This window comes from Apteryx rowi, unplaced genomic scaffold (assembly GCF_003343035.1).
Source record: "Apteryx rowi isolate R43461 unplaced genomic scaffold, aptRow1 scaffold_48, whole genome shotgun sequence".
Taxonomy (NCBI): domain Eukaryota; kingdom Metazoa; phylum Chordata; class Aves; order Apterygiformes; family Apterygidae; genus Apteryx; species Apteryx rowi.
This window is the reverse complement of record NW_020450738.1, coordinates 2674445-2699107: the sequence shown is the minus strand read 5'-3', so window position 1 is coordinate 2699107 and position 24663 is coordinate 2674445. Positions and strand designations below refer to the sequence as shown.

The window sequence follows — 24663 nt, the reverse complement described above, 5'->3', positions numbered from 1 at the left end:
ATATGTATCTTAATTAAAAAAAAAATACTGCTTTATTTTGAGGTCACTGCACATAATGTGGTTTCAATTATTGTTTAATGAAGTTAATGATAGAAAAAGAAGGGACACAGTGCCATTATTGATTACTTGGTCCTGAAAATCCTTTGCAATGCCCATCTCGAGGCATTGACCGTATTTTATCTGTATAATAGGCATTGGTTGCTATTTTCAGGAGTTCTCTCTGTAGCAGAAATTTCATTTTGTCCAGAATAATATTAAAAACAAGTATTCCTTTATGGTTACCATTCTTTGCCTATGGCTTCATGTAAAAATCGACCTCTGTGGCCAGGAAGGAAAAAAATAAAAGCTAATTATAACATGCTACCTTAAAATTCCAAATATTTGAATTTTACTGAGTAGAGATGATGATACAAGGAAACTTGCTGTTTTCTTTACTTGACATAGGGAGAGTAACACCATATTTGAGATTGGATCAGGATTTTAACTCTAGGGTAGTATGTCACCATGCACTAGAGGAATGCACAATAGTTCTGTGGTATTTGACGTAGCTGAGTGATTCTACTGTCCTGACAATGTTTTATCAGCCTAAGGTAATTTCATCTGAAGAAACATTATTCTTGCAACTTTGGATACCTTTGGCAGAGGTTTATTTGAACCTTGGCAGGTGTTAAACTAGTTGGGCATTGAGATGATCTGTATTTCAGTTGTATGAAGGCTTCTCTTTCCTCAGACTTGAGATACCATGTCACCGTCATTACCAAATCACTGTACTTTTGGGTAGATTTTTGAGTCTAATCTGGCAGTGCAAAAGTGCTTATGGCTAAAGATCTGCTCTGTATGGTAGAACATGCCCATGCACAAGGAGATTATGAGGAAACGAAGCAGGAGATCTAGAATGCTCTGTTCTGTGGATATAGTTCATCCAGTCAAGTTTAGATGCAAAATTTAGGAATCCTCCTGTAAGTCTTCTAAATGTGCATTTGTAAACTTCTTTTGAAGTGAGTGGAGGGATTACTTTAGACTTTGCTTCTGAGAATGATTGTTGTTTGTCCTTATAATCTTTCGGTTGCTAGTGCTGACGGTTATTCTTCTCACAGTGTATGAGGAATCTGTGCGGAAAAATAACCATGCCGTAGCACTGAGAGTGTTTCTCTTGTGGAATGCCATGTTATGCTATGGGTTTGTTATGCTATGAACTGGCTTTTGACAGTGCTGTCTTCTGCTAAAAATAGTTTGATCTAACGGAGCCTGTGACATTACAGTGTTTACATCAAAAAATGTAAACAACACTATGTTGTACCCACACAAATGCTTGCCCTTATCTTTTGTAGTGGCAGAAAAAAACAGTGGTCCTGACTTGTGGGGTTTTTTTGTTTGTTTGTTAGTAGCATGTTGTCATCAAAGCCGTACTTTGGACCTTCCGTTCCTTTCAGAATTCCTTGGCCTTGATTGCTTATGAGTGGCAAAGCCCTCATTTTTCATCTGTACCCTTTTCTCTACTTGAAAGTTAGCTATAGTCATAGCTAACGTTATTTCAAGGGTATATTTTTATGTTTGAGAGCTGTTGATTTAACAAGGTTCTTCTGTATTCTGATGCCTATACCTGTAATTATAGGGAGAACAGAAACGATATGTGTCACTGCACAAAAGGAATTTAGTTTTCATTCTGTGTCGATCACAATGGTGTCATTGATGAGACTTGTGATTAACATTATTATTGCAAATTTGCAGGAGCAACAATGCTGCTCAGAATTTTCAAGTGCTGTAGTAATATTTAGTTTTAACATTATTCTCATATGTGGGGAATTCTTTTTGTAGTATTTGACAGACTATGGATGGTTCCAGAAAATACATGTTTTAATTAAGGAAAATCCCTACTGCTGTATTAATAACAAAAATCCTACTTCATTCCTGATGGGACTGTATAAAGGGGATGTTAAGAGCCTGCTATAATGTAGGTAGAATTATATTGTTTATGAAATTACTACCCCAAGGGTTTTTTTCATGCTTTCATTCTTTCTTTTGGGGAAGGTATAAAAATACATTAGTTCTTTTCTCTTTGTTTTTACAAAACTCTTTTAACTATAAACTTTATTCAAACAACATAAATATCAAAGAAGATTTGGGAGGTACTATTTCAGACAAGCAAGCAAGACCGACCCTGAAGTCGTTGTAAATTCTTTGTGTGTAGTTTTGAAATTTAGCACCTCTCATCCCATTTAGGTGATACAAAGAGAGCAAATATATTATGAGTTACCTTTGTTTTTCCTTTATCTAAGTGTGACTTACAGGAGGACAGTGTGGCAGGGAAATGAGAAGTTAATGATAATATGACGCTACTGTGGAGTGGTTCCCAAGATACCATCAGCATCAGCAGGACTCTGTGCTCCAGACCAATGGTTACCTGTAGTAAGCCAGTTTGGATGTGTCTGCATCCTGTAAATCAGCAAATCCACAAACCAGATGGCTCTTTCATGTCTTGAGTGCCGACCGGGTAGTTTTACTTTAAAACTTGCAATTTTGCTTATATCTTAGTCTTTAACATCTTTCCTTAAGTCTGTGTGATAAGGTATGTTATACGAGTCAAAAAACAGTGATTATTGTAGCTCAGCTTGGTTATTGAGTTCTTTACTGAGTTATTGCTATAAGTAGTACAAAGTCACTGGCACCTTTTGTCGGGAAATAGACCCGAGAAGGAAGCATCCAGATGTATACAGCTCTCTGCAAACAGTTGAAGGATCCCGTAGACCAATTGACTCAAACCCTGGCTCAGCCCAGCATGGGGCCTGGCAAGCAGATCTTCTTCCAGAGGGATGCAATCCATACCAAAGTCATCAGGGAAATACTGAGTTTCCTTATGGTCTTGAAAAGGGTTCAGACAGTCTATGAAAAGACTGGGACAGATGCTATTAGAGAATAGGTAAACACCCAACCTAGCTATGAGAACAAACTCACAATCTGTACTCTCAGCTAAGCCTTGTGCATTAGTTCATACCATAACCACGTTTTCTGTAGTTTTTTAGGGGAAGGAGGGTTTGTTTGTTTGTTCTTTCTTTTTAATGTCCCCAAGGAATGTGTCTCTTTGCTGTCTTTGTTCTGGTCAGTGCTTCCAAAGGAAGATTCCCAGATACCAAGTCCAGAAAGACTGGCTGTGGAAAAGCAGTCCAGTGCAGCAAGGAGCTGCAGTAAAACAGTCAAAGTGGAAAACATAAAGGATTCTACTGTGTGAGATACAGGCATGAGACCTTAAGATCTATCAACATATAGTCAAAGATCYAACTAGTAGCGAATGATGGAAAAAAAAAATTATTCCTCAAGAAATGGAGTTTCTGTAACATGGAAGAAACAATTATATCTGTTGTTGTAGTGATATACCAAAAAGCTGAATTCCATGACAACAAAAGCCATATAAATGCTTAGAAGGATTACATCCAGCTCAGGAATGAACTAAGCATTGAAAAATAGTGGAAAACCTACACTAATGTTGTATGGTGCAGTTCAGACAGATGTGTTTCTGCTAACAGCAGCAGAATTAGATGCACATCAAAGAACTCCCCAATTCTACTTTAGGTGCATATGTAATCCCTTGATAGCTACCATTTTACTTCCCGCTCCTTTTCTTCCTGAAAAATCTTTATCTACCCACATTGGYGATCCATACAACTTTATCTTGGCAGAATTTATTGTGGTTCAGAGTTCAGTTGATTTAAGATTTGGTAGGAGGAATAAATGGTAGCTGGCCAAGCCCACACTGAGTTTGTGGATGTATGGTACCTGTTCCCATTTAAGTTGTTTTACTCTTCTTTACCTTCCTCTTGGATAAAAATTTAAGCTTTTTTGAGGTCGAAACACCAACTTTGAAGAGGTTGAAAGAGATACAGTTGGAATCCTCCATCTGTCAGTGAGCAGTAGAAAAATCAAGGTAATCTACTCTTTGGAATAAGGTCTAACTTTTTATCATACAATTTTGAAAATGTAAAATGCCCTGTTTGTTAGATTAAGGCTCTAGGGGAGAGAAGTCATAACTGCTCTTAATGAAGTCTTGACACATGGCTTTGTTGTAACTTGTCAAGGTTCAAAACCTTTGCCCTTTATGAAAGATGACACTGCAATGTGATTTATCTTAGAGTTAGTGGAGTTGGTCTGCTTTTCCAAATTACAGTACATCTGAAGGAAAAACAATGTTTTGGTCTCTGTACTATAATGTGCATGATGATGGTAGTGTAACTCCATAAAATAAAAAATTAAAAATATCAAAAGATATCTGAAATAAAAAGTAAATGACATTTTTATTTTTCTTAGCACATATAGATTGGACTGGTATTTATGGAACCGTTTTAATCTCAACATATTCCCCATCCTTGTTATGCTAGATGGCTTTTTTTAAATACAAGTGGCAGGTGTATTTTATAATGCAGTTCATGAAGATTTATTATTGGTAAATAATGGCATTTATGAAGCAGAAACTGTGCATAGCTGCTGTTTTCTTTCTTTCTTTCTTTTTTTTTTTATTATGGCTTACAGCCCGCTGTGGGTTGGGAGCTGGCTTTGGTACAGAAGCAGAGCAATTTGTTAGGGCACACCTGCTCACTAAGGCTGTTCTGTAGTATCAAATTCTGTAAAATTGACATCACTTTACCTAAAACTGTGAATTCTTTAATTATTCATGTTTTCCACTTGTAGCTACATGAGCAACGTGCAGCTCTATGGCTTCCACCTTCTTGGCACTGTAGAGAAATGTTGGTTTGGGTGAAACACTGAAGAAAAAAAAAGCTCAAATGCTTTATTTTATTTATATTTGTGTCCTTGCTACTCTGTACTTATCACTTGCAGAAGAAAATCAAATATATATTCTTTAGCAAAAGACTGTCCATCTAAAGACATAGTAGGTAATAAAAAAAGGGAAAAGTGGTTTCATCGGTAGAACATTCCCAGTTCATGTCTTAAAATCAGTGTGTATTGTGCAACTTACTTCTCCTGTTCCTTGATACAAGCTGTATGTACTCTTTGTAGCAAAAGGAGAATTCAGAGAATGGAACAGTACATGACTATTAGTCATGTAGGCTTTTGTACAACTTCACCCTGGGGAAAAAACAAACAAAACAAAACAAAAAAAACAAAGTACAAGTAGGTAGACCTGTCAAACACAGCAGCATTTTTGGGCATGGGGACACATAATTCAGGACACTTTTATCTTAGCTTTGCTTCTTGATTAGTTGAACTATTTTCTTTCTACAAAGGTATTTCAGGAAAATCTTTCCCTCTTTTTTCAGTTTTATTAATGTTGTGAGCATATCAATTGGTTCAGCATCTGACTAGTGCTTAGAAAGCAAGAGTGTGCCCTTGACTTATTTCCTTCTAAAATTGTGGAAAATGTTGCTGTCAGAGCAAGGTGGCTAATAGGGTATCTCTTTATATCTTTGTTATGCAGAATATGTTTGTAAAGATTTAAATGGTCTTCCCAATAATCTTTAGTTCTCTGCTTGTGAATTGAGGAGAGATTTAAAATGAGGTGCAAAAATAACATTAACCAATAGTGGAAAGATGATTTTTTTCAGGAAAATTAAAGTAACAAAGTTATTAGTACCATTGATGCTGAGTGTTTGCAGAAAGTTTTGGTGGCCAAATGAACCACTGCTTTGAAAAGCAGGGGCAGGACTTGGGCTCCAAGAGGTACTGCAGCATTAAAATCCCTTGATTAAAATGTACATTATCAGTGGATCTCYATGTGACTGTAGATATATTTTTGGTGTGTGTATATCCAGACCTGTTAATAGAGAGACATACCTACTTAAATACAGAATTGAAACAGCACTGCAATCTGAGAGCCAGGAAAATATTTCTGCTAAAATAAGGACTGAGAAACAAGAAACACTCTTTAAGTGAATTAGCTCTATCATACTTTGTGATTTCTGCCAGTTCCCTTTGGTTTACTTACCCATATTCAAAGAACTTAAACTCTTGCAAGTTTGCAATRAGTTTCAGGACTAGAGTATTAGCACTGAAGGGCAAAACTTGTTCAGGAAGGACAGGACTGGTATCTAGACTGGGAAAGGCCTGCATTGTATGTGAAGAATGTTGTCTGTATTCTGAAAATGGTGATAAATGAGCTAAGTACACATCAGGGTGTGTCAGGTGAAACCTCTGTCATTGCAAAAATGAGCATTTGTAAGGGATAGGTTAGTCGCATATTATTTGGTCTCAGAGCAGGGCAAGGAGCTAGACAATCTCTTGCTGTTTCTTCCATCCGTATGTTTAAAAAAAAAAAAAACTTTTGTTGTTTTTTCCCACCAGCATAGTGTCACCTGTTTGTAGGTCTTCCAGTCAGTGATGCACATGCCGGTGGTATATTCTGCAATAAATTTTCAATTAATGCTTCAGCTCCAGGCAGAGCTGTCTCAAATTYTGAGTCATCTCATTTAAAGCTGTTGAAGTATGTGAGTTAAAAGTTGTAGTGAAACTGAATTCTAGTCAAAATAGCAGATGGTTTGGAAGGGGATGGCTGCAGCTGCACCGGCTGTTGAGACACTTTCAAGGGATTCCGTGGAACCTAAGAGCAGGAGTGTTGGAAGAGCTGCTCAAGAGAGAGGTCCAGCTTGCTATCTCACATCATACTTTGGGGGACTGTTACAGAAAGAGAAGTCTTAGCATTTACTTCCTTCGTCTGATTGAACTAGAACCTTTTCTGTTCTGTCTCTCACTGTAGCAACCAATATAAGTAAAGAAATTTCYAAGTAGACTGCATATTAGAATATTTAATAAATTTCTTAGAGTTGAAAATTTGAAGTATGGAAAGTACACAGGGACACAGATGGTTTGCCAGGTAGTGGTAAAATACTGTTCATTACTTTCTGCATGAGTTCATAGTAGCTGTTGTTTTATTTTACAGAGAAGTGTAAGGCCAATTCTGAAATGTTGTGTCATGTATAATTTTGACAATCATGCAGTGGCATTAAAAAGTTTAAAGAAAAGTTCTACCTATGCCTTTTTCTAGTCAGATCAGTAATTTATATGAATGGGGGAAAAATCTAGGTATTTTGCCCAGAGAGGTTGTGGAGTCTCCATCCTTGGAGATGTTCAAAAGCCGACTGGACAGGGTCCTGGACAATGTGCTGTAGGTGATCCTGCTTGAGCAGGGAGGTTGGACTAGATGATCTCCAGAGGTCCCTTCCAGCCTCAACCATTCTGCAATTTTGGGCAGTGATGCTAAAATCCTAGCCAAAAATACAGACAAAATGACACAAAGTATCTTTGAATAAAATATTTTTTAAACTAAATCTGAAGAATTAGTTGCTAACATCATGGCAAAGCTACAAAACAAAATTTTTTTTGAACTGAAATAAAAATTCAATTAATGTTGAGTTGTAGCTTATGCTTTCTGCAATCAGAAATGTACTAATTGCATCTTAGTTTTTCTCCACTGTGTACACATGCATATTAGAGTTCAGTTATATATGACTGCTTTTATATAGATGAATTAAAGAGAATAAAATAAGTTTTCTTCTAAAATTAAAAACCCTTCAAGTGTTTCTTCTGTTATGTCTTTAGCTGGTAAACTAGTTCTAAGGAAACAAATTCAGCAATGGTGTAAGCTGATAGAGGACAAACCGTAAACATCTCTGCTAGAAACATAACCCTGAAACGACACTAACTTACAAAGAATAGATGGTCCTTTTTTCATTATGACAAATATGCTATTTAGGAATGTACTGCTTGAATAGTTTCATTCCTAAATTTGAATGGGGTGTCAGAGAGCTTTATCACAGGACAGGGAAATCTTTTTCCTTCTGACTTAAGTCAGTTATGCAGCAAACTCTAAATCGTTTAGAAGTGTATGTTGACCAGGTTTGCACTGTGAAACATTAGCGTAGACTTGAGCCATGGTAAACACCAAAAGGTTTGCATCTCAGTAATTTATCTACTGTGGTGCCAAGTGGCAAGAGGATTTTGTTAGAAATGAAAGCAGTTTTAAATGCGAGTGCCTAAACAAGGTGGTTATTATCCTTCCCGTTTACAGGTGCTATATTTGTGGGAAACTAAATGCCTTACACTTGAATGAGATGTTACTTGCTCTTTGGTAGTCTGAGTGTTGTGTGGTTTGGGATGCTCTTTAGACGGATACCTAGGTATCTTATCTGTATTAGTCTTTATCCAAAATTTTTCCATTGTTGATGTAGAAACCAACAGATACATTAGAGGTTTGGTGCTTTTTCCATGGCAACATGTCCTGCTTGTTAAGCTTTCTTGATTTTTGTTCTATTTCAAAACCAGAAATTCTAAGCTCCTTCATATTCTTTCCTTGAAAATATCTGGAAGGCTAACAAGAGGAAAGCTATGCTAATGGGAAGCCCTTCTTCTTTCCACTCTTCAGAGACTGATCAGTTACAAGCATTTGATCTGGTCCAAGTTTCTAATTGTAGAGTTTTTCACTATTTTATATGTCAAGTCTGGAAAACAGCTGAAGTGACTGGTACCTGCCACTCAGCTGGAAACTTAGCATGATCTTGTATAATGCATACTGAGCTTCAGTAGTGGCATATTCCTACTGTGAAGCACAAATTTAAGATAAAAGATACAAGTTTCACTAGTATTTGAGATCACTAAGTATCTGTTGAGGCAGTTTTAGGGAGGGTTGTTTGTGTGTTTGTTTTTAACAAACCATACAACACAGAAAAGCCAAACCTTTTTCCTTCAAATATTGAATGTTGCTGGAGATTGTATCGGTGGCACAAGTTCTTCATCTCCAGGCATTTCTAACAAGCTCTTCCTMTAAATTGATTCCTGTTGTTTTGTAAATCTGTTTTTTTTATGCATTTCTCTATGTGGTTRTCCTCTGTCTTAAGTTATGTTCTCTTCTGCTAACTTGCTTCATTTCTTCTTATTGTTTCCCTTTACTCTTGTATATCTCTGTTTTTGCCAAGCAGCCTCCATCTGACGATTCGCATTTTGCAGTGTGAATTCCTCTCCCTTCTGCCGTTGGCCATCATCCTAATCTGATGTTATGGCTGGTCCTGTTGTCTCTTACATTGTGTTAGTTTGTAGAAACTTCTGCCATTTCCCCTGGCCCTCTTCATATTACTCTTTAAAATGCACTTTCCTGTCAGAGCTTAGCCATGAACCATAGTATACCAAGATGTATTACAGTCTTTACATAACCTTTGCTGGTCTTCCTTCTCAGTAAAACATTGCATGTAGCATTGCCTTTGGCTGATTTATAGTAAACCTTTTCTCTTAGTACGGTCATCCATCATTCTGCCTCTTTCCTGGTCATTTTTATCAATGCAGGACAACATCATATTATAGCTAGAAAGAATTCTTCATAAAACCTCTTCACTAACTGCTGAGTCAGAGCAATTTTTACAATGTTTTTTTTAATGCAGACTGAAGTGATGTGCCTTCACCAAGCAAGGGCCTGGGCCATTGCATTTTTGATATACTAACCACTGCTTGTGGGCTTTCAAAATCAAAAACAGTTTGAATTGTTTGAATTCCTTTCCAGCAGCAGGGTAATTGTCACCTATGCTGCAAGCTGCAGAATCAGCAAGTCTCAGGAAGCAGCACTGAGTATGATGAACTGTCTCTTAGAGAATTTTTTTATTCCAAGATACTGAAAGAATTGTAGAATGATGTGCTCCCAGGCCAGGCAGCCTGTCAATGCAGCACTGAAATTATTGTACCTCGTCACAGCCGTGCAACATATAATCTGTCTGAAGATGTGGTCCTCTGGTTAGTTCCCTTGCTTCTGCATCTAACCATTTTCTTAGTCTAGTTCAGTGCAACTTCTGTACACCTGCTGTGTTGCATTAAAAAACGTGATGGCTTCTTGATTTGACAGCACTTGTCTTCCTGACAGCTCTTGAGAGAGATGCACCTCACATCCATGTGGAAAGTTATAGGAAGAATAGAGCCATCTTTTTTTATTAGCTGAAGAAATTTAAAATTAATAAGTGGTATTTATATGGCCTTTGAAATTGTTTTCCCAAGAGGCATTAAAAGGGATGCTAATGTGTGTAAGAAGAAGAGCAAATGACTGTCCATAAAACAATGAAATATAATAATAATCTGTAATGTATGAAATGATATCAAAAGAATAATTTTTCATTGATCTTCTCATTTATAGTAACCTTTTAGCAGTAATAGGTATAGAGATGTTGGATAGAAATGTCACTTTTCTTACTGGATTTGTCCTTTTAATTGTTTGGGCTTAGCATATATTTTTGTGTGATATGTAAAAAGAAAAGGTTTGTGGCATTTCATCCCTCTTCCTTCTTACAGCAGGACTCATGAGATCAAACTGACTGACCTATTCCACTTCCCTGCTTTTATAGCACAAAGGTCTGCTTGCCTGGTTCTGGGGCTGTGCAGGGAAAGCTGAGGTAGACTGGCAGGGCAGTGATAAATTACTTGTGATGGAGAGATCAAACCAAGCCCTTATTTCGGGGCTATTTCCAAAATGCAGAAGCAGTTTATTTTGGCTGTATTTCTTAACTTGTGTCCTCTTACCCAAGCAAAGGCCTCTGGAATTGATTAACTGTGCACAAAGACTTGGTCTGTATACATTTTCATTGAATAAGAGCCATTCATTGTATGTTTTGCTTCAGTAATCACTTTTACTTGCTGTGAACACCATTTGTGCTTCCAGTTTTGCTGTAAAAATAAAAATTCTACGTGTTTTTGTCACAAGTGTGTGGCTTTTAAACTGATGCTTTGTTTTTAACATCTACTTGAAGTGCAGTCTACTTCTCTCCTGTGTCTGTGAAAAGACGCACTGCAAATACATAGCTTGACAAGCAGCTGTGTCAGGTGAAGCCTCCTTTTCAGCTGAGACTGTTGACGGAGGGGGCAGCTTGGTATGGAGTGATAGTTCAGCAGGGAAGAGAGAAGTGAGTAACATCCTAGAACAACCAGGAAGTTTAGTTCAGAAAAGGAGCAAAATATTTCGGTAGACTTAATATTGGGCAGGGGCCATGGCAAAGCTAGGCTATTGCTGTCACTTCTTTTCCCTTCCTTCCTTTTCAGTTCTCATATTATTTGTATATTTTAAAACCTCATGGGGGGAGAAAAAAAGGCTTTCGTTGCTGAGTAATGGCATAAATAGCTTGTGCCCCAGAATTGTTTTCCCTAAGGTTTGATTGCTGAGTGATTGTAAAATACTGAAGCTCAGTCAAGCTAAAACTCTTAAGGACTAGTGTTTTAAAATGAAACTAGTGATTTTTAGTTGCTAAATATTTGAGAACCAGCTTAGACTTTTTGAAATGCGGGTGCTCTGCCCTTTCTGAAAACCAGACTCTTTTAAGATGTACTAAATTTTGAAATGAGAACATATTTTATAGTATTTTTATTATGTCTAACTTTTTTTAGTGTACACTTCACAGTTAATGGCTCCATGTTATGTCAGCACATTTTCATTATAGATTTTCCAGCAAAATATTTTGTATGAATAAAAACCAAACGGTATGCTCTTTAGATTTAAAAAAAAAAAGGAGGGGGGGGGACCTTGGCAAGCACGGAGATGTTGTGTGTACATCTTCACAAATGAGCAGACTCTCCCTGTCCTTTCTAGATGTTTCTCTTCACGCTGAAGCCTTGAGATTCCCTCAGAGCCTGCTCTCAGAAGGATGCTCTTCTAAGTTGTTTGCATATGACAGGTACTCTGGCATCCTGATGTACTTTCTGCTCATTTGTTCATAGTCCTGACCAGGAATCTAGGCACTGACTTAATATATTTACAGTTCTGACATACCAGCAGTATGCATTTAATGATACGTAAGCTTTTAATATTGTCTGACTTGGAACACAGAAAGCTGCTTAGGAGCAGGAAGAACAGAAGCAAGGTTAATGCTGTAGGTGTGCAAAATGGTGGTGTGATGATAAAAGACCCTTCATCAAGGACTGAATAATTTCATGTATGTTTGAAAGGGCATGGGAAGAAATCCAAATTGAAGTAGCATGGCAGACCCTTGCTTATTAGCCAGATGGAAGGGAAAAGATCTTAGCCAGCCAGGCTGCAAAAGATTGCATCACATCTTGTTTACTGCCTGGAAGTGATCTTTCTTTAAAAAAAAAAAAAATCAAATAAAAGGTGAACAGGGACTAGAAGGTTATTCAGTTGTGACACTTATTCATGCCATGTGACTAATAAATATTCTGTAAATGATTTATACTAGTTTAATGGCTTCTTAAACTCCACTATCCTGAAACTAATAGTTTAAAAAAAAAAAAAAAAACATGAGTAAATGCTTTTACTACCAACAGTCCTGTCTTCCTTGTAGGTGATAAATGTTGGTTTCTCTCTCTCTCTCTCTCTCTCTCTCTCTCTCTCTCTATTTATTTATTTTGTTTGGCAGGAGGGAGGGACCACAAATAATTGTTATGTTTTTATTTTGCATTACTGTAGCAGACGAATTAATCAGCAGGCTGTGAGTTGTTGTTAGGCTTTTGATGGCCTCACAAACGATTTAAAATTCCCTTGTGTTCTGCAGAGTTTCATTTTTAGGCATGGCCATTGGCCTCTAGAAATGTTTCTTAGAAGAAATGAGAAACCTCATGTCAGGGAATCACAGAATAACAGACTATTAAATCAGTGTTTGAGTTGCACCCTGAAGTGCAGAACTGGTTATCATTTTTAGCAAAATCTATTGCTGCATTTTCCAGTTCTCAGAATGGATTTCTTTTGGAATTATGCAGCTTGTTTCTAGCAGATATATTTTGATAGTCTGTCTCAATATGTAACTTTGTCAATTTAATCTAATTTCTGCTTTCATCTTTTTCATAACTTTCTATTGCACTATATAGTTCCTATTTCATCCCTTAATTCTTTGTTTTCAGTTTGAGATGTTTGCAGGTTGTTATGCCCTCCTGCAATGAATGTTACTCGTGCTACTAAAAATTATAATCTGTTTGTTTGTTTGTTTTTTGTTTTTTTTTAAACCTACTAAATTCTGCTTTCATCTCACTTATTGCAAAGGTACTGCTAAAGTTTCCTTAGCAGTCTGGTATGGTATGCCAGGAACCTCAGGAGACATGGCTATAACTCACTGTAGAATGAACCAGTGTCTTTGCAGAAGAACAAAACCCATAAACATATGAGTCTTGACCTGAATTCCTAATCTTTCTATAAATAAAATATCTTTAGAAATGCAGAAAAAATGTGACTAATTACAGTGTTAGTGTATTCTGAGCTCTAGTAGTAATACTAGTGAAAGGCATCTTCTGTCTGAAATTAGAAATTCTTTGTGAATTTCTCTGGTTGCTTGGATTTTCCTTGAGGATGATACTAAATAGCAACTTTCTGTTGTGATATGTGCAAAATAAAAAAAACTAACACATTTTCATCACAGAATTGAAAAATTGTCAGTTACTCTTGAGACACCAGTTTGTCTGTTTATCTCTGACAAATATTGCCCCTCATAGCTGGGGAACCTGACATGCTTAAGGAAAACTGTGATTTACATTCACATCTGCAAGAAGGTTTTAGAGCTGGGATTAAAATTTGGCAAACTCTAACTTTAGTCCTTGATTTTTCTGAATTTCTGACCCAAGAAAGCACATAAGCATACTGTGTTTAATGGGATTAAAATATGTACTCAAGGTTTTATAATCTAAGTAACTAATCTCATCCAACTAAAATATTCTGCCTGAGGTTTCAATTTCAGCTTTTTTTCTCTCACCACCTGTTAGTGACTGGGATTTCTGGAGTTAGTCCCTGATTGACAGCAACGCATCTGTTTTATTTGAGAAGTACAGATAAAGTTGAGCTGCGATGCCTCTCTTTTCTTTATAGAAACTGATACCTCAATCTTCCAAATTGAGAGTGCTGTAGTGAACTAGCTAAGATGCTTGTAAGGGATACAACAAAGGCTAGTATACCTGTTGCTTGTCTGAAGCACTACACTAGGCTTGTTATAAAGTGCAAATTAGGGTGTTTTTTTCTTCATGAGATTGCAGATAGGAGAAGCAAAATTGACAGGTCTTCTTACAGTGATAGAAAAGTAAATGTTTTTATGTTACATCCTGTTAGAAGACAGATACGTGCAGGATTTTTAGCATTATAGAAATGATGTTTGTAGTAGGATCACTTAATTTTTTTTTCCTGTTTTTCATTATGCTTTGGTAATTTTCATCTGACCACCGTTTATTTTGGGATGCTTCCCCTTTAACAGATGTTTGCTATCCTCCCAAGTTCGGTAATATTTTGTTACATATGTCACTCCTTCAGCCAGAATGTTCTCCTGTGAGTTATTGGGGGTGGAGGGATTGTTTTTGGGGGGGTGTTTTTTTTAATAAACTGCTCTCAAACAAGTCCATTGTATGTGCCATCAAGCACGAGTGCTGTTGAGATTTCCTGTTTTCCACCAAAGGAGTAGCATACAGCTTTGTCAAAACAACAGGCCGCACAAAGTTCAACAACTTTGTTTTGCTGGAAGCTTTCAATTTGGCTCGTAGCAGCTATGTAGCTGACAAACAGGACACTCAGTTGGTCCAAAAGTGCAAACACTGCATGAAACACATGCTCTTGATCTCCTACTGCGTGTACTTAAGTTTGAGTCCTCAGTCTGACATGCAAAGACAGTTAATGAAGATACCTTCCTGTGACTAGGCTTTGGTTTTATTTCCACCATTTCATTGGTTACAGTTCTTTTAGACTTCTCTGAAACAGTTCGTTTGTGCTTTCATATGCCTGGGGATAAAATTAATACCAAAAATAGTCCTTGTTAGTTGTTTATAAAAATTGTCAAGTGCTTTTTGAGTGGAAATATGTTCATGAAAACTAAGTGTTTTTAGAACTGATAGAGAGCGGTAGAGATATAGATGGATATGTGTATATCCAATCAGCAATGTCACAGCTCGGTTAACCGGCTTTACTGATTTTTTCACACTTGCATTTCTTGTTTGTTCTTTAAATCCTTGGTCAGAGATTGACATTGAGCGTTGTGTCCGTGAGTCAATCAACCTATTTCGCTGGACCCCAAAGAGTGCTACGTACAGGCAATATGCGCAGCCTCCGCGACAAGGCAGTGAGAGCAACGGCACAAGAAGTTCGATGTCCTGCCTTTCAGCAGATTATCAGGAAGCACCTAAAAGCGACCTGGTAAGTGCCCTGGACTGTCTGTTCTTGACCTTGGAGGGGGAAGACATGTGATAGCCAGACACACAGTTTGCCCTTGGAAAACCACCCTTCGCTCCCCCGTTATCAAATGTATTTGTTTGCCCTTGCCTTCTTTTAGAACAAAGCTTCATTTGTTATGAACATGTGGTTTTTTACAATAACTCTGAGGAGCTCATAAAACTCTTGATCCTATTGTCAAAGCATTCATGATTAATATTGTTATATTTAGATAATTTTCAAATGTTACCATTTTAAAGTTTAAAGTAGAAGCAGGGTATGTCTGCTTCTAAGGAGGCCAGAGGAGGAGATACAAGGTAAATGGATCATTTTTACTACATAGTTGCAGTGTTGTTCAGTGAAATACTAGTTAATGAGATTATTGTTCATCTTGCTTGACAATCTGAAATGAGATTATTAGTCTTAAGGAACTCGTGAAAATCACAACTGATAGACCCATACCTCTCYCAAACAGCTATCGTACAGAACTGCTACTGCTGTTTCACTAGGGTAGTCTAACTCAATACCGGTGGTTTTAGGACTCTTGTTAATGCCAATGTTGTCAGCACGTGTTTGGGTGGGCTTTTTTGTTTTAATGAATATAACAATTTCACAAATGTTTACTGTTGCATAGAAAAAGGCTCTGAGTATCTACTAATGTGTTACTGCTCTGTGCAGTAGAGACACACTAGAGCTTGCTTTGCACTTTGAACTGGTTACTTAATTGCAAGGCAGGATCAAGCTATCAGCTGTACAGCCCCCTTAGTTCTGTACTGATGTTCCAACTTTGTTGATACCCTGTACATAGTGGAGTAAGGTTGTTCAAGTTGCATGTTTCTAACCTTTTTTATTTTTCTTATTTAAATTTATGCACAGCAAATCTTAGTTGCTGGCACTTTATGTTGCTGCTACCATACACAGGGGTTTTACATGTTCACCACATGATCCGATTTGCTTTATCAGTTAGTGGGCAGTGTTAGAGCCTATGCTATATTATTAATTCTGATGAAAAGTACAACGCAGTAAATGAGGATTAACTGCTCTGAAATGTAGTGCCTTATTCCAGCTTTTCTTTTCTTTTTCTTTTTTGATTTCCTGTTCAGCCTTGATATCTTCTACTGTGTATCTGTTACTTTTACTTGACATCTTTTACTTTTTAATGTTAGAGTGACCACTTTTTTAACTTTACTGCTTTGAACTTCAGCTTCTTTGAAGTATATGCCAATAAAATTATTTCTTCATGTGCCGGTTCTCTGCCTCTCGCATCTCCTGCTTTTTCAGTTCTGTGGTGTCATTTGTTACCACAGCAGACTGTTGTCCAGGGCTTACCTGCAGAACTACAAACAGGCTTTATTTTTAGGAAAAGAATAATGAAAAGAACAGTTTCCCAGTGAAAACCGGGTAACTGGGAAGTGATGCAGGCAGCAGGCAACTCTGGCTGCTTTTTCCATCTTCACATGTCAAGTTAAAGGTATAGCTCAAGTTATTGTGACGGGTAATATGCAGATTATTCCTGTATTTGTCTTTGCCAAGAAAAATTAGTAGATAAGAGTATATCTTCATTAAGCAGTTATTCAGTTCAGCAAAAATAAAGTTCCCTTCTTTTTCCAGTAAAATCTGATGCTTTTCTCTTGTCAGATACACCATCTGAAGTTAAGGATGTTGGTGATTTGAAGTGATTCCTTTCCTTCCTCTCAGCACTATGAATCAATTTAGTCTTTTAAAAAAATGAAGCAGGTTTTTTTTTTTTCTTTCACTTTCCCCCTAGAATGAGAATTGATTCATGACTATGTTACAGTAGTAGGGGAAAGATACACACATCTGCTGTATCTGTTTAGTCAATTGCATTAGGTTTTAGAGGCTTTCTGTCTTTTTTTTCCTAACTACCAGGAAACTGAGTAGTGTATTGTCACTAAAGTGTATTTCAGAATTTTAGAAGTCCTTAAATCTAAGTATGATGCTCAGTCATTTTCTTGGTTTTTACTTTGGTCTTGTTTTATTTTTAATGCTATTGCTATATTATCTGGGAACCTTAGCCACAGATCCAGGGCTCCAAGTGCTAGACATGCAGATGCAAGACAAAATGAAACTCCAAGGTATTTACAGGAGTTGTGGATTATAGTTGAGAAATAATAGGTCGATATAGAAGGGCAATTGGGAAGAAAAATGAAACAACAAGAGCATACTAGTGGCTGTCATGAAACAAGACCTTGTGCATTAGTTCATACTGTGGAGCTCTCTGTAATTTATATGGAAATATATGAATATATTCCATTTTTTCTGTAGCAAAAAGGAAATTAATCACATCACAACTGAATGGCAAGGAAGGCAATTGATACATGAAGCTCTAAACTACAACTGTTTGCCGTCGTGTGCTGTCCTTTTTGTCAGATTTTTGACACACGTATATATGAGCTAAGTATGTTATGGTTCTGTCGGGGGCCACAATCCAGACTTCTAAAAACATGTGCAGCTTGAGCCATTAACTCGGTATATGTCCTTGTATAACCTGCTTTGCACCTCTGGATATTTGTCTTTAGAAGATGACAGTTCTCAGGGATTTGAGCAACATTGCTAAGAAAAATTTGAATTCTTATCATTCTTGGTTTAAAAAAAAAAAAAAAATTACATCCAAAAGGTTTTTTCTTCAGGGGATGGGGGATGTTTATTTTATTTTTTTATTTTTATTACCTTAGTCCTGGAGCTATCTTTCCTTCCTGTTTCTTCAGTCATGTTCTCTGATACAGTTTGCTGCCATGGGAGAACTTTCTTCTATTTGAAAGCAGTGGAATCCGAGTGCAATCTTCATAGCCTGTCATGGGTTTTGGAAAAGCCTGTTGCGTCCTTGCTGATCAGTCTAGCTCTTAAAAGCCACATCCTTGTTTCCCCGCTTATCTAACTGGTCATTATGTGGACAAGCACTCTGCACTGKGCTTGTGTCTCCAGTTTTATATCGGTTGCCCACCTCTGTATTTGAGGATGGGGAGAGTAGGAGAACAATTCCTTTGAAAACAAAGCTGTGGGTTCACATCTGAAGGTAGTTTATGACTTCTTGAAACTTAAGTGTTTAGCGTATTTGATTCTGAACACTGGCTGTCTCCTACTCATATATTTATATTTTCCTTCTAAGCTGCTTCGGTTTGTCTCTTAAATGCTTTTTATTGGCTACTCAAATATTTGTGTATATCTGCACATTGCAGTGATTTGGTTAATAACAATATGAGAAGTATTTGCCCCAGGTGAGCACTCCCCCCTGCCCCCCAAACCAGCAGCCAGTAAAAGCAAAACTGTTTTAACTCTCTTTATCGTTAGCATTGCCTAGTTTTCATTTTAGGGGCATCTATTTGCAACTTCATTAATAGGCTTGGGTGCTCTCCTGCCTCCCTCCTGGACTTGTGTGTTGCTTAATCTTTTACTCTTTCAGCCAGTAAGCATATTTCTACTCAGATAAAATCTCAAGGAGGAAATAGTTTCAAAAAGAATGAATGTACATCTTAAGTGAATTTGCATGTTTCTTCCGAGAAAGATTTTGAGTCAATAATAATAGAGAAAAGCCCTTTAAATTCACTGCTGAATTTTTATTACAATTTACTTAAATTTGTGACTGTAATTTGTTGTTGGCCAGTATGCTGATGAATTTTTCTTACCCTCTTTGATGCATGAAACTTAACTTTCATGCCCTGGAAAATCCCCAAGTGTTCCAGATTTTCTTGAATGTCTGGGAGTCATAAAGACAAATATCACTTGTCATGTAAGAATTTTCAGCTATGCCTGCATCTCCGTTATTATAGACATGGCAGATGCATGCTCTCTCCAGCTACCTGTATGCTCCTACATACAGGGGAGAGAATGATGCAGGATATTTTCTATTTATGAATGTCTGCTCAGATCTGACAGATGGACTCCCAGATATCTGCAGGCTGGTGCAATTAATCCTTGGTCTTTTTTTCTGCTGCTTGATCTCTTTTCAAGACAGGGAGTTCTTGGTGAATGTGGGAGCTTGAAGACGTACAACTAGAGAAAACTCCACTCGGATCGTTCTTGACTGGCATCCTCAGACTGATGTAAATGCCACCAGTCTGGCTCAGTTTTTCCTTTTTGATGAAATAGGAAGGGAAATACCTGTATGGGAAAGTGACTTAATAGCTAAATGAAGCAGTAAAAAGATGGGAAATATTTATGCTCTGTCAAAATTGGTAGGAGCAAAGTTTCCTGATGACAACTTTTCTATGTGTGCAATCAAGGGTTGCTTGAGTGACATGCTGCTTACAGATCTAAATTCAGGCCTATTTGCTATTGACTAAATCTGATAAAGCTCTGTTCCTTTTAATATCCATTAAATACCTAAGATATATTTGTCCACATAAAGTGTACTGGCTAGGTTTATTTTAAGCCCTTGAATCATTGGCATGTAAACTCCATCTACTTTTTTAATAAATTTAGATAAATCTAAAAGCGTGGTGAGTAGTGTACACCAATGTTTCTCCTTCAGTGTACCAGCTAGGAAATATCCAAATGGACTATGTTGTTCATAGCAGCTGTTATATTCCATCTTGAGGGTCTTGTGTTTGCAGTGACCCATTCCAGGTTTATTTTCTCATTCTGCTTGTATAGGAAATTTGCATTTGTTTTCTTCTTTTCTTGTTCTACTATTCAACAGAAAGTCCGTCTTCAACTTTATATTTAGCTCATATTGTGCAAAGCATTAACTTCCTTGTCAAGATACAATTTAATGTTTCTAATTTATTTAGAAGGTGCCTCTGATGCTTCGCTTTTTCTGATTGTGACTGCTAGCAGCTTGAGTGAGAAATTGGCTTATTTATAATTTTTTGAGATGCCATGCTTAAATCTGTGTTGGTTAAAATACACTTTAAGTTGCTTGCTTATGGGTGGATAAACAGTTCACTGTTTAATTAAGAATGTCATAATTAGCACATCTGTTTCTGGCAAATGTTTTTTGGCTTCGTTGGAAGCTTCAAAACTTTCCCTGGGTATTGGTTAGCTTTTCAAAGTTTTTTCATATTTGTAAGTCAGGCAGCCAACAACCAAAGAGGTGAGTGTAAGGAAATTGCTGCTTTAGTTTTGTTTCCTTGTTTTTTGTCGTCTTTTGTTTGATCAGATTTGGCTTTTTTGTTTTCCAACTCCTCTTTAGCAGTTCCAGAAGAACAGATTTGCCCTCCTGTCATTCTTACAATGACATTGTGTTAGCATCCTTGTTGCAATCAAAAAGAGTCCAGGAGTTAAAATATCTAGCTGTTAGTTGAGCATATTTTTGTTATTTCTTCCAGAACTTGCCTATATTTTGTAAGTTCTTGGTTCCTTGACACTTTGAAGATAACCTAAGTTGGCATCTCCTGGTCCAGCACATCCTCTCAACTGCATGTTTACACTCATTTCTGCTTTCTCCCAGCGCTGGAACTAATGTGATTTTTGCTGACCTGTGTCTGAGTTCCAGACGTGTTGRAAACACTCTGACTAATGGCAGGTTACTGGTGGTGGCTAAATTTCCATCTTTGGCACCAGTCAGACCTCCTAATTTTCAAGCTGATTTTTGTCACTGTAGCATTTAACTGAAGAAGAGAACTTAACAGAAGAGAACTCATAGATTTTGTACTCACTTGCAGAATTTAAATGAAAAACTAGATGAATACCAGTGTTTTCCTAATACTGCCATTCTTAGTGATCATTAGCCGTTTGCCATATAGAAAAAAGGAAGATGAGGAGTCACAGAAGTGTATGTCCTAAGATGTGGTCCAACATAATAAGCCACGTTAGAAACCTGTCCCTAACTGATTATTAGAGCTGCTCTGCCATTTTTTTCCTAAATTCTTTTTAGTCTTTTTTTAGGGCTATTAAAAGAGCAATTGCCTTCTTAATTCAAATGATGCGTTTGAAGCTATAGTCGCTATGTATAAGTGTTGCTGCAGAGCTCTGTGTTTTTGATTCAAAATAATATTTCTAGTAGTTAAAATTCAGCAAGTACAGAGGTTCAAATTGTCTTGGAAATTCCACAACCTTCTGCAGATTAAATTAATTGAAGAAAGCGTTCTAGCATTTCTTTACTCTGCTTGATTTTAAAAATATGAATATATTTTATTATGCTTTGGAACTTTTTTCGATAGAAGATAAGGCAGTAAATCAATTGCCAGAATAGATAAAACAAGAAATACACTGACTCGGTAAATAACTGATTCTGAATGTTAATTGAAGAGTCTCTAATGAATGTTGTGGTTGTTTTTTAAGTTGTAATCTAAATAGGAATTTTTTTTAATTGATGTAAACTGATTGTAACAAATGTGCTGTGTTCTTTCTCAGTTGAATAGAATGCCATTCTTTCTCAGTAGAATTAAAGGAGTATGTTTCTAATAATCTAAATGTTATTTAGATCAAACTTCAGTAGTTTGTTAGGCTCCCGCTTAGATCACATTTAAGGATTGTAACCATATTTTGCGTGGACTGGGTTTTTGAGTCTCCTTGGGACGTGTTTGGTTGCTGTGAATGTAGCCGGGGCAGTCGGAGCATTCCCTGTTGCAGCCTTAGGCTCAGGCTCTGCATTCACTGGTCGTCGGAGCAGTTCTTCCTCGCAGAACTGGGCGATTTTACCCGCTTTGAAGTGTAAAGGTTACTTGACCTTTCTGACCTCCTGTGATTAGAATGCCACGAATGATTAACAAACATGCTTTTTTTTGCCTCTCTATCTGTGAACTTAAAAAAGATCTAGCCAGTTATCTCTCTGTATTTTGTGGGCCTGTTCTTCTTTGATTCTGGAATTTTTGGAAATTTTTTTAAGATCATATTTCAGGTTTGATAGCCTTTGATCAATTAAATGTTAGGGGGTTCATTTTTCTTTTCTTTGTTTTTTTTCCTTCAATTTTGGTATCTTACTGGGGAAAAAGCTAACTAAAAATATCACAAGCAATAGCCACTTTATGGTAGAATAATGAATATGGAAGCTATTCTCACCAACCTCTAAGGTGCACAAGTTATTGAAAGAATGAATTGTATACAAGAGGAAGGAAGGATCAGTCCCATAATAAAGAGCTAAACATAATACAGATCAGTCAAGTATGTTACAGCTGTTAAAGATTTGGATTTGAGACAACTGTCTTTTCCCTTCTTCCAATCTTGGCCTCTGTTCAGTGTATCCTGTTAAAAGACATTGTCTGAAATATTTACTGTAACACTGATAATCTGTGGTTAGTCCTTGCCAACAGAAATTATTGGGATACTGAAATGAAAAACTGCCAATATTTTGTCTGCCTATCTGTGCTCAATACTGAGCTGTAGTTGACCATTCTAATCTGAGCTCTGCAAAGTGGCACAGTGATTTTTGCCTATATATTTTTTTCTGTTTGCCTTGGTTGGTGCTGGTTTTCCTCACTGATTATTGGTGGATGATTTCTATGCTACATGAACTGGTTGGGTTCAATTCTTCAAAATTTGGTGTTGTGTGAAAGCTTCTTTCCACAAGTCCGGCTGGAGCAGAGCCTTATAGTATAACTAGGTTTTAGCAAGAAGGGAATCTTTGCTTTGTCTCGCTGAAGATTTCCGTAGGAATCAGGAATCACAACATTTATGGATTTCTGTTGGTGACTAAGAGCAGTATACAGTTGGGATAAATTTGGCTGGTGGCCTATGTTATCATGTCCACATCATCTTAAGATGATAACATTGGCAGATGAGAAAGGAAGATAAATTATAGCTTCCTACCTGTGCAGAATGGGCTCAATATCTAACTTTTGCTGAAGGCTCAGTGTTGCAATCAGCATGCGTTTGTTCTTTTAACTCTGCGCTCTCACGCAGATCAGTTTCTGCAAACGTGGCTGAAGGCATTCAAGCTGATGTGCGTAGGTAGCGCACCTAACACCACCCCTCTCGATAGTCGCTAGCAAAGGTAGAGTCTGGACAGTATGCTTTGCTCTTTAGTAGGCTCCACAGCGGTAAATAACTGAAAATATTTCAGAGCTGTGCTGACGCTAACGCTCATTCAGTAAATAGGAACTGTGGATAAACAGCAACTATGGTTGAATCCTAAAATAAGATTTTTTTTTTTTCCATCTATAATTGCCAACCCCAAGTGAAATACATGATCACATTGTGAGAGAGAAGGAATTGCTTTTCCTCTTGCAGTTTGAGATGGGATTTTTTTTTTTTTCTGGACAGTACGGGGGAATCTCTGATATTTTGTATTCTTAAGTTTTCTTATTTCCCCTTTTTTTTTTTTTTCTTTGCAAAGTAAAATAATTTCCTATCAAGTCCAAAGGGAACAGTATCTGTCAAGAGGGAAGAACAGGCACCAGTGAAAGAGGAGCCTTGTGAGATTGTTCTTGCTGCTTTTGTTTCCGGTTTCATTTCACGTTAACCCATCTTGTGGGTGTTTTCAGGCACAACTAGATTTTGGCTTAACTTCATAATTTTAAAATGCTTCCCTGTCATGGTGAGAAGTGTTTACCCCTTTTATTGACTCAGAGGTGATAACTAATGAAACTTCGCAGCATGCAAGGAATAACTTCCCCCTCTGCTCTGCTGACTCAGCTTATTCACCCAGTTATGTTAGTCCAGGGGGAAAAAGAGATTTTCTTAATAAGAGCTACTTAGGCAAGCAGAGTTCAATTACATTTTGTAGACTGCAAAGGAGCCAGGCTGCAAGCTGGGTCAATGTGCTTCCTAAAAAAACTCCTTGGGTCGCAGGGTGCTCCCAGTTAGGTTGGCCGTAGAGCAGACCCCTGGCATCTGTCCCGCTGGAAGCACACGCCATGGGATTTTTGTCTSTGACCCTTTGTAGTGCCGCATCGTGTTGCTGGAGAGGACGCTGGGGTGCCGGAAGCGTGACAGGCGAGAGGTGTGGGAGGCGGAAGCACTCTGGGGGAGTCAGGATGGTGGAGGGGGTGGAAGAGTGCAGCTTGCACACCCGGAAATAGGGCAGGCTTGAGAAGTAGGCAGTACAGGGAGATGGGGAGGGTGGAGAAAATCGAGTTTCAGTGTCTTGGCTTGGAAATAAGAGAGGCGGAGTATGATGGGGGGAGGACTGAATATGAGGCATTAAGTATGAATTTGGTGATGAGCTTGTGGGTACAGAACCATGACTGTCAACCACCTGAAAAATTTTGGAAAACAGCTCCTAAGATCTGGAAGTTTGACTGCTTTTCCTTTATAAGTAGTCTTGATTGAATATCAAAACAAAAAATCTTTTTTTGTGTGTTCAGATATTTTTATATGACTCCTTACTAATGGACATTTTCTCATTGTTCTATGAAGCATTTTTTCTGGGTGAGGGGGTCAGTGGGACAGGACACCTTTTTCCTTTTTATTTAATTATCATTAGAATACTGCCCTTCCTCTGTAGGCCCCTTTCTGTCAGTAACAGTGGATTTAAGCTTTATTCTTTCTCAGTTGGTACATGAGTAAAGCACTTTTTGCTATCAGGGCATCAGAATTCAAGGAGCAATGGGAGTCATTATGTTTGTTTAAAACGAAAAACAAAAAATCCACCAAAAATAAACCTACAAAAGAGAATGTTCCTAGGAGATTAAGTGTTGCCTTCATCTACTTAATTA

The 24663-nt window shown here is 37.5% G+C and overlaps 1 protein-coding gene across 11 annotated transcripts in view; it reads left to right on the top strand.

The window, feature by feature from the left end:
• TBCK (TBC1 domain containing kinase) overlaps positions 1-24663 on the top strand; it is a 138645-nt gene that overhangs the window by 64861 nt on the left and 49121 nt on the right. For 9 of the 11 annotated variants that reach the window (XR_003255576.1, XR_003255575.1, XR_003255572.1 and 6 more), the window contains one exon: positions 14916-15091. Coding sequence is in view for 3 of the 11 variants with exons in the window: in XM_026078343.1 (XP_025934128.1) it covers positions 14916-15091 (176 nt within the window). In the remaining 8 variants the exon portion in view is untranslated. Of the gene's footprint in view, positions 1-11563; positions 11649-14915; positions 15092-19078; positions 23270-24663 lie in introns of those variants that run through there. The other 2 variants (XM_026078344.1, XM_026078345.1) reach the window with 2 other exon arrangements.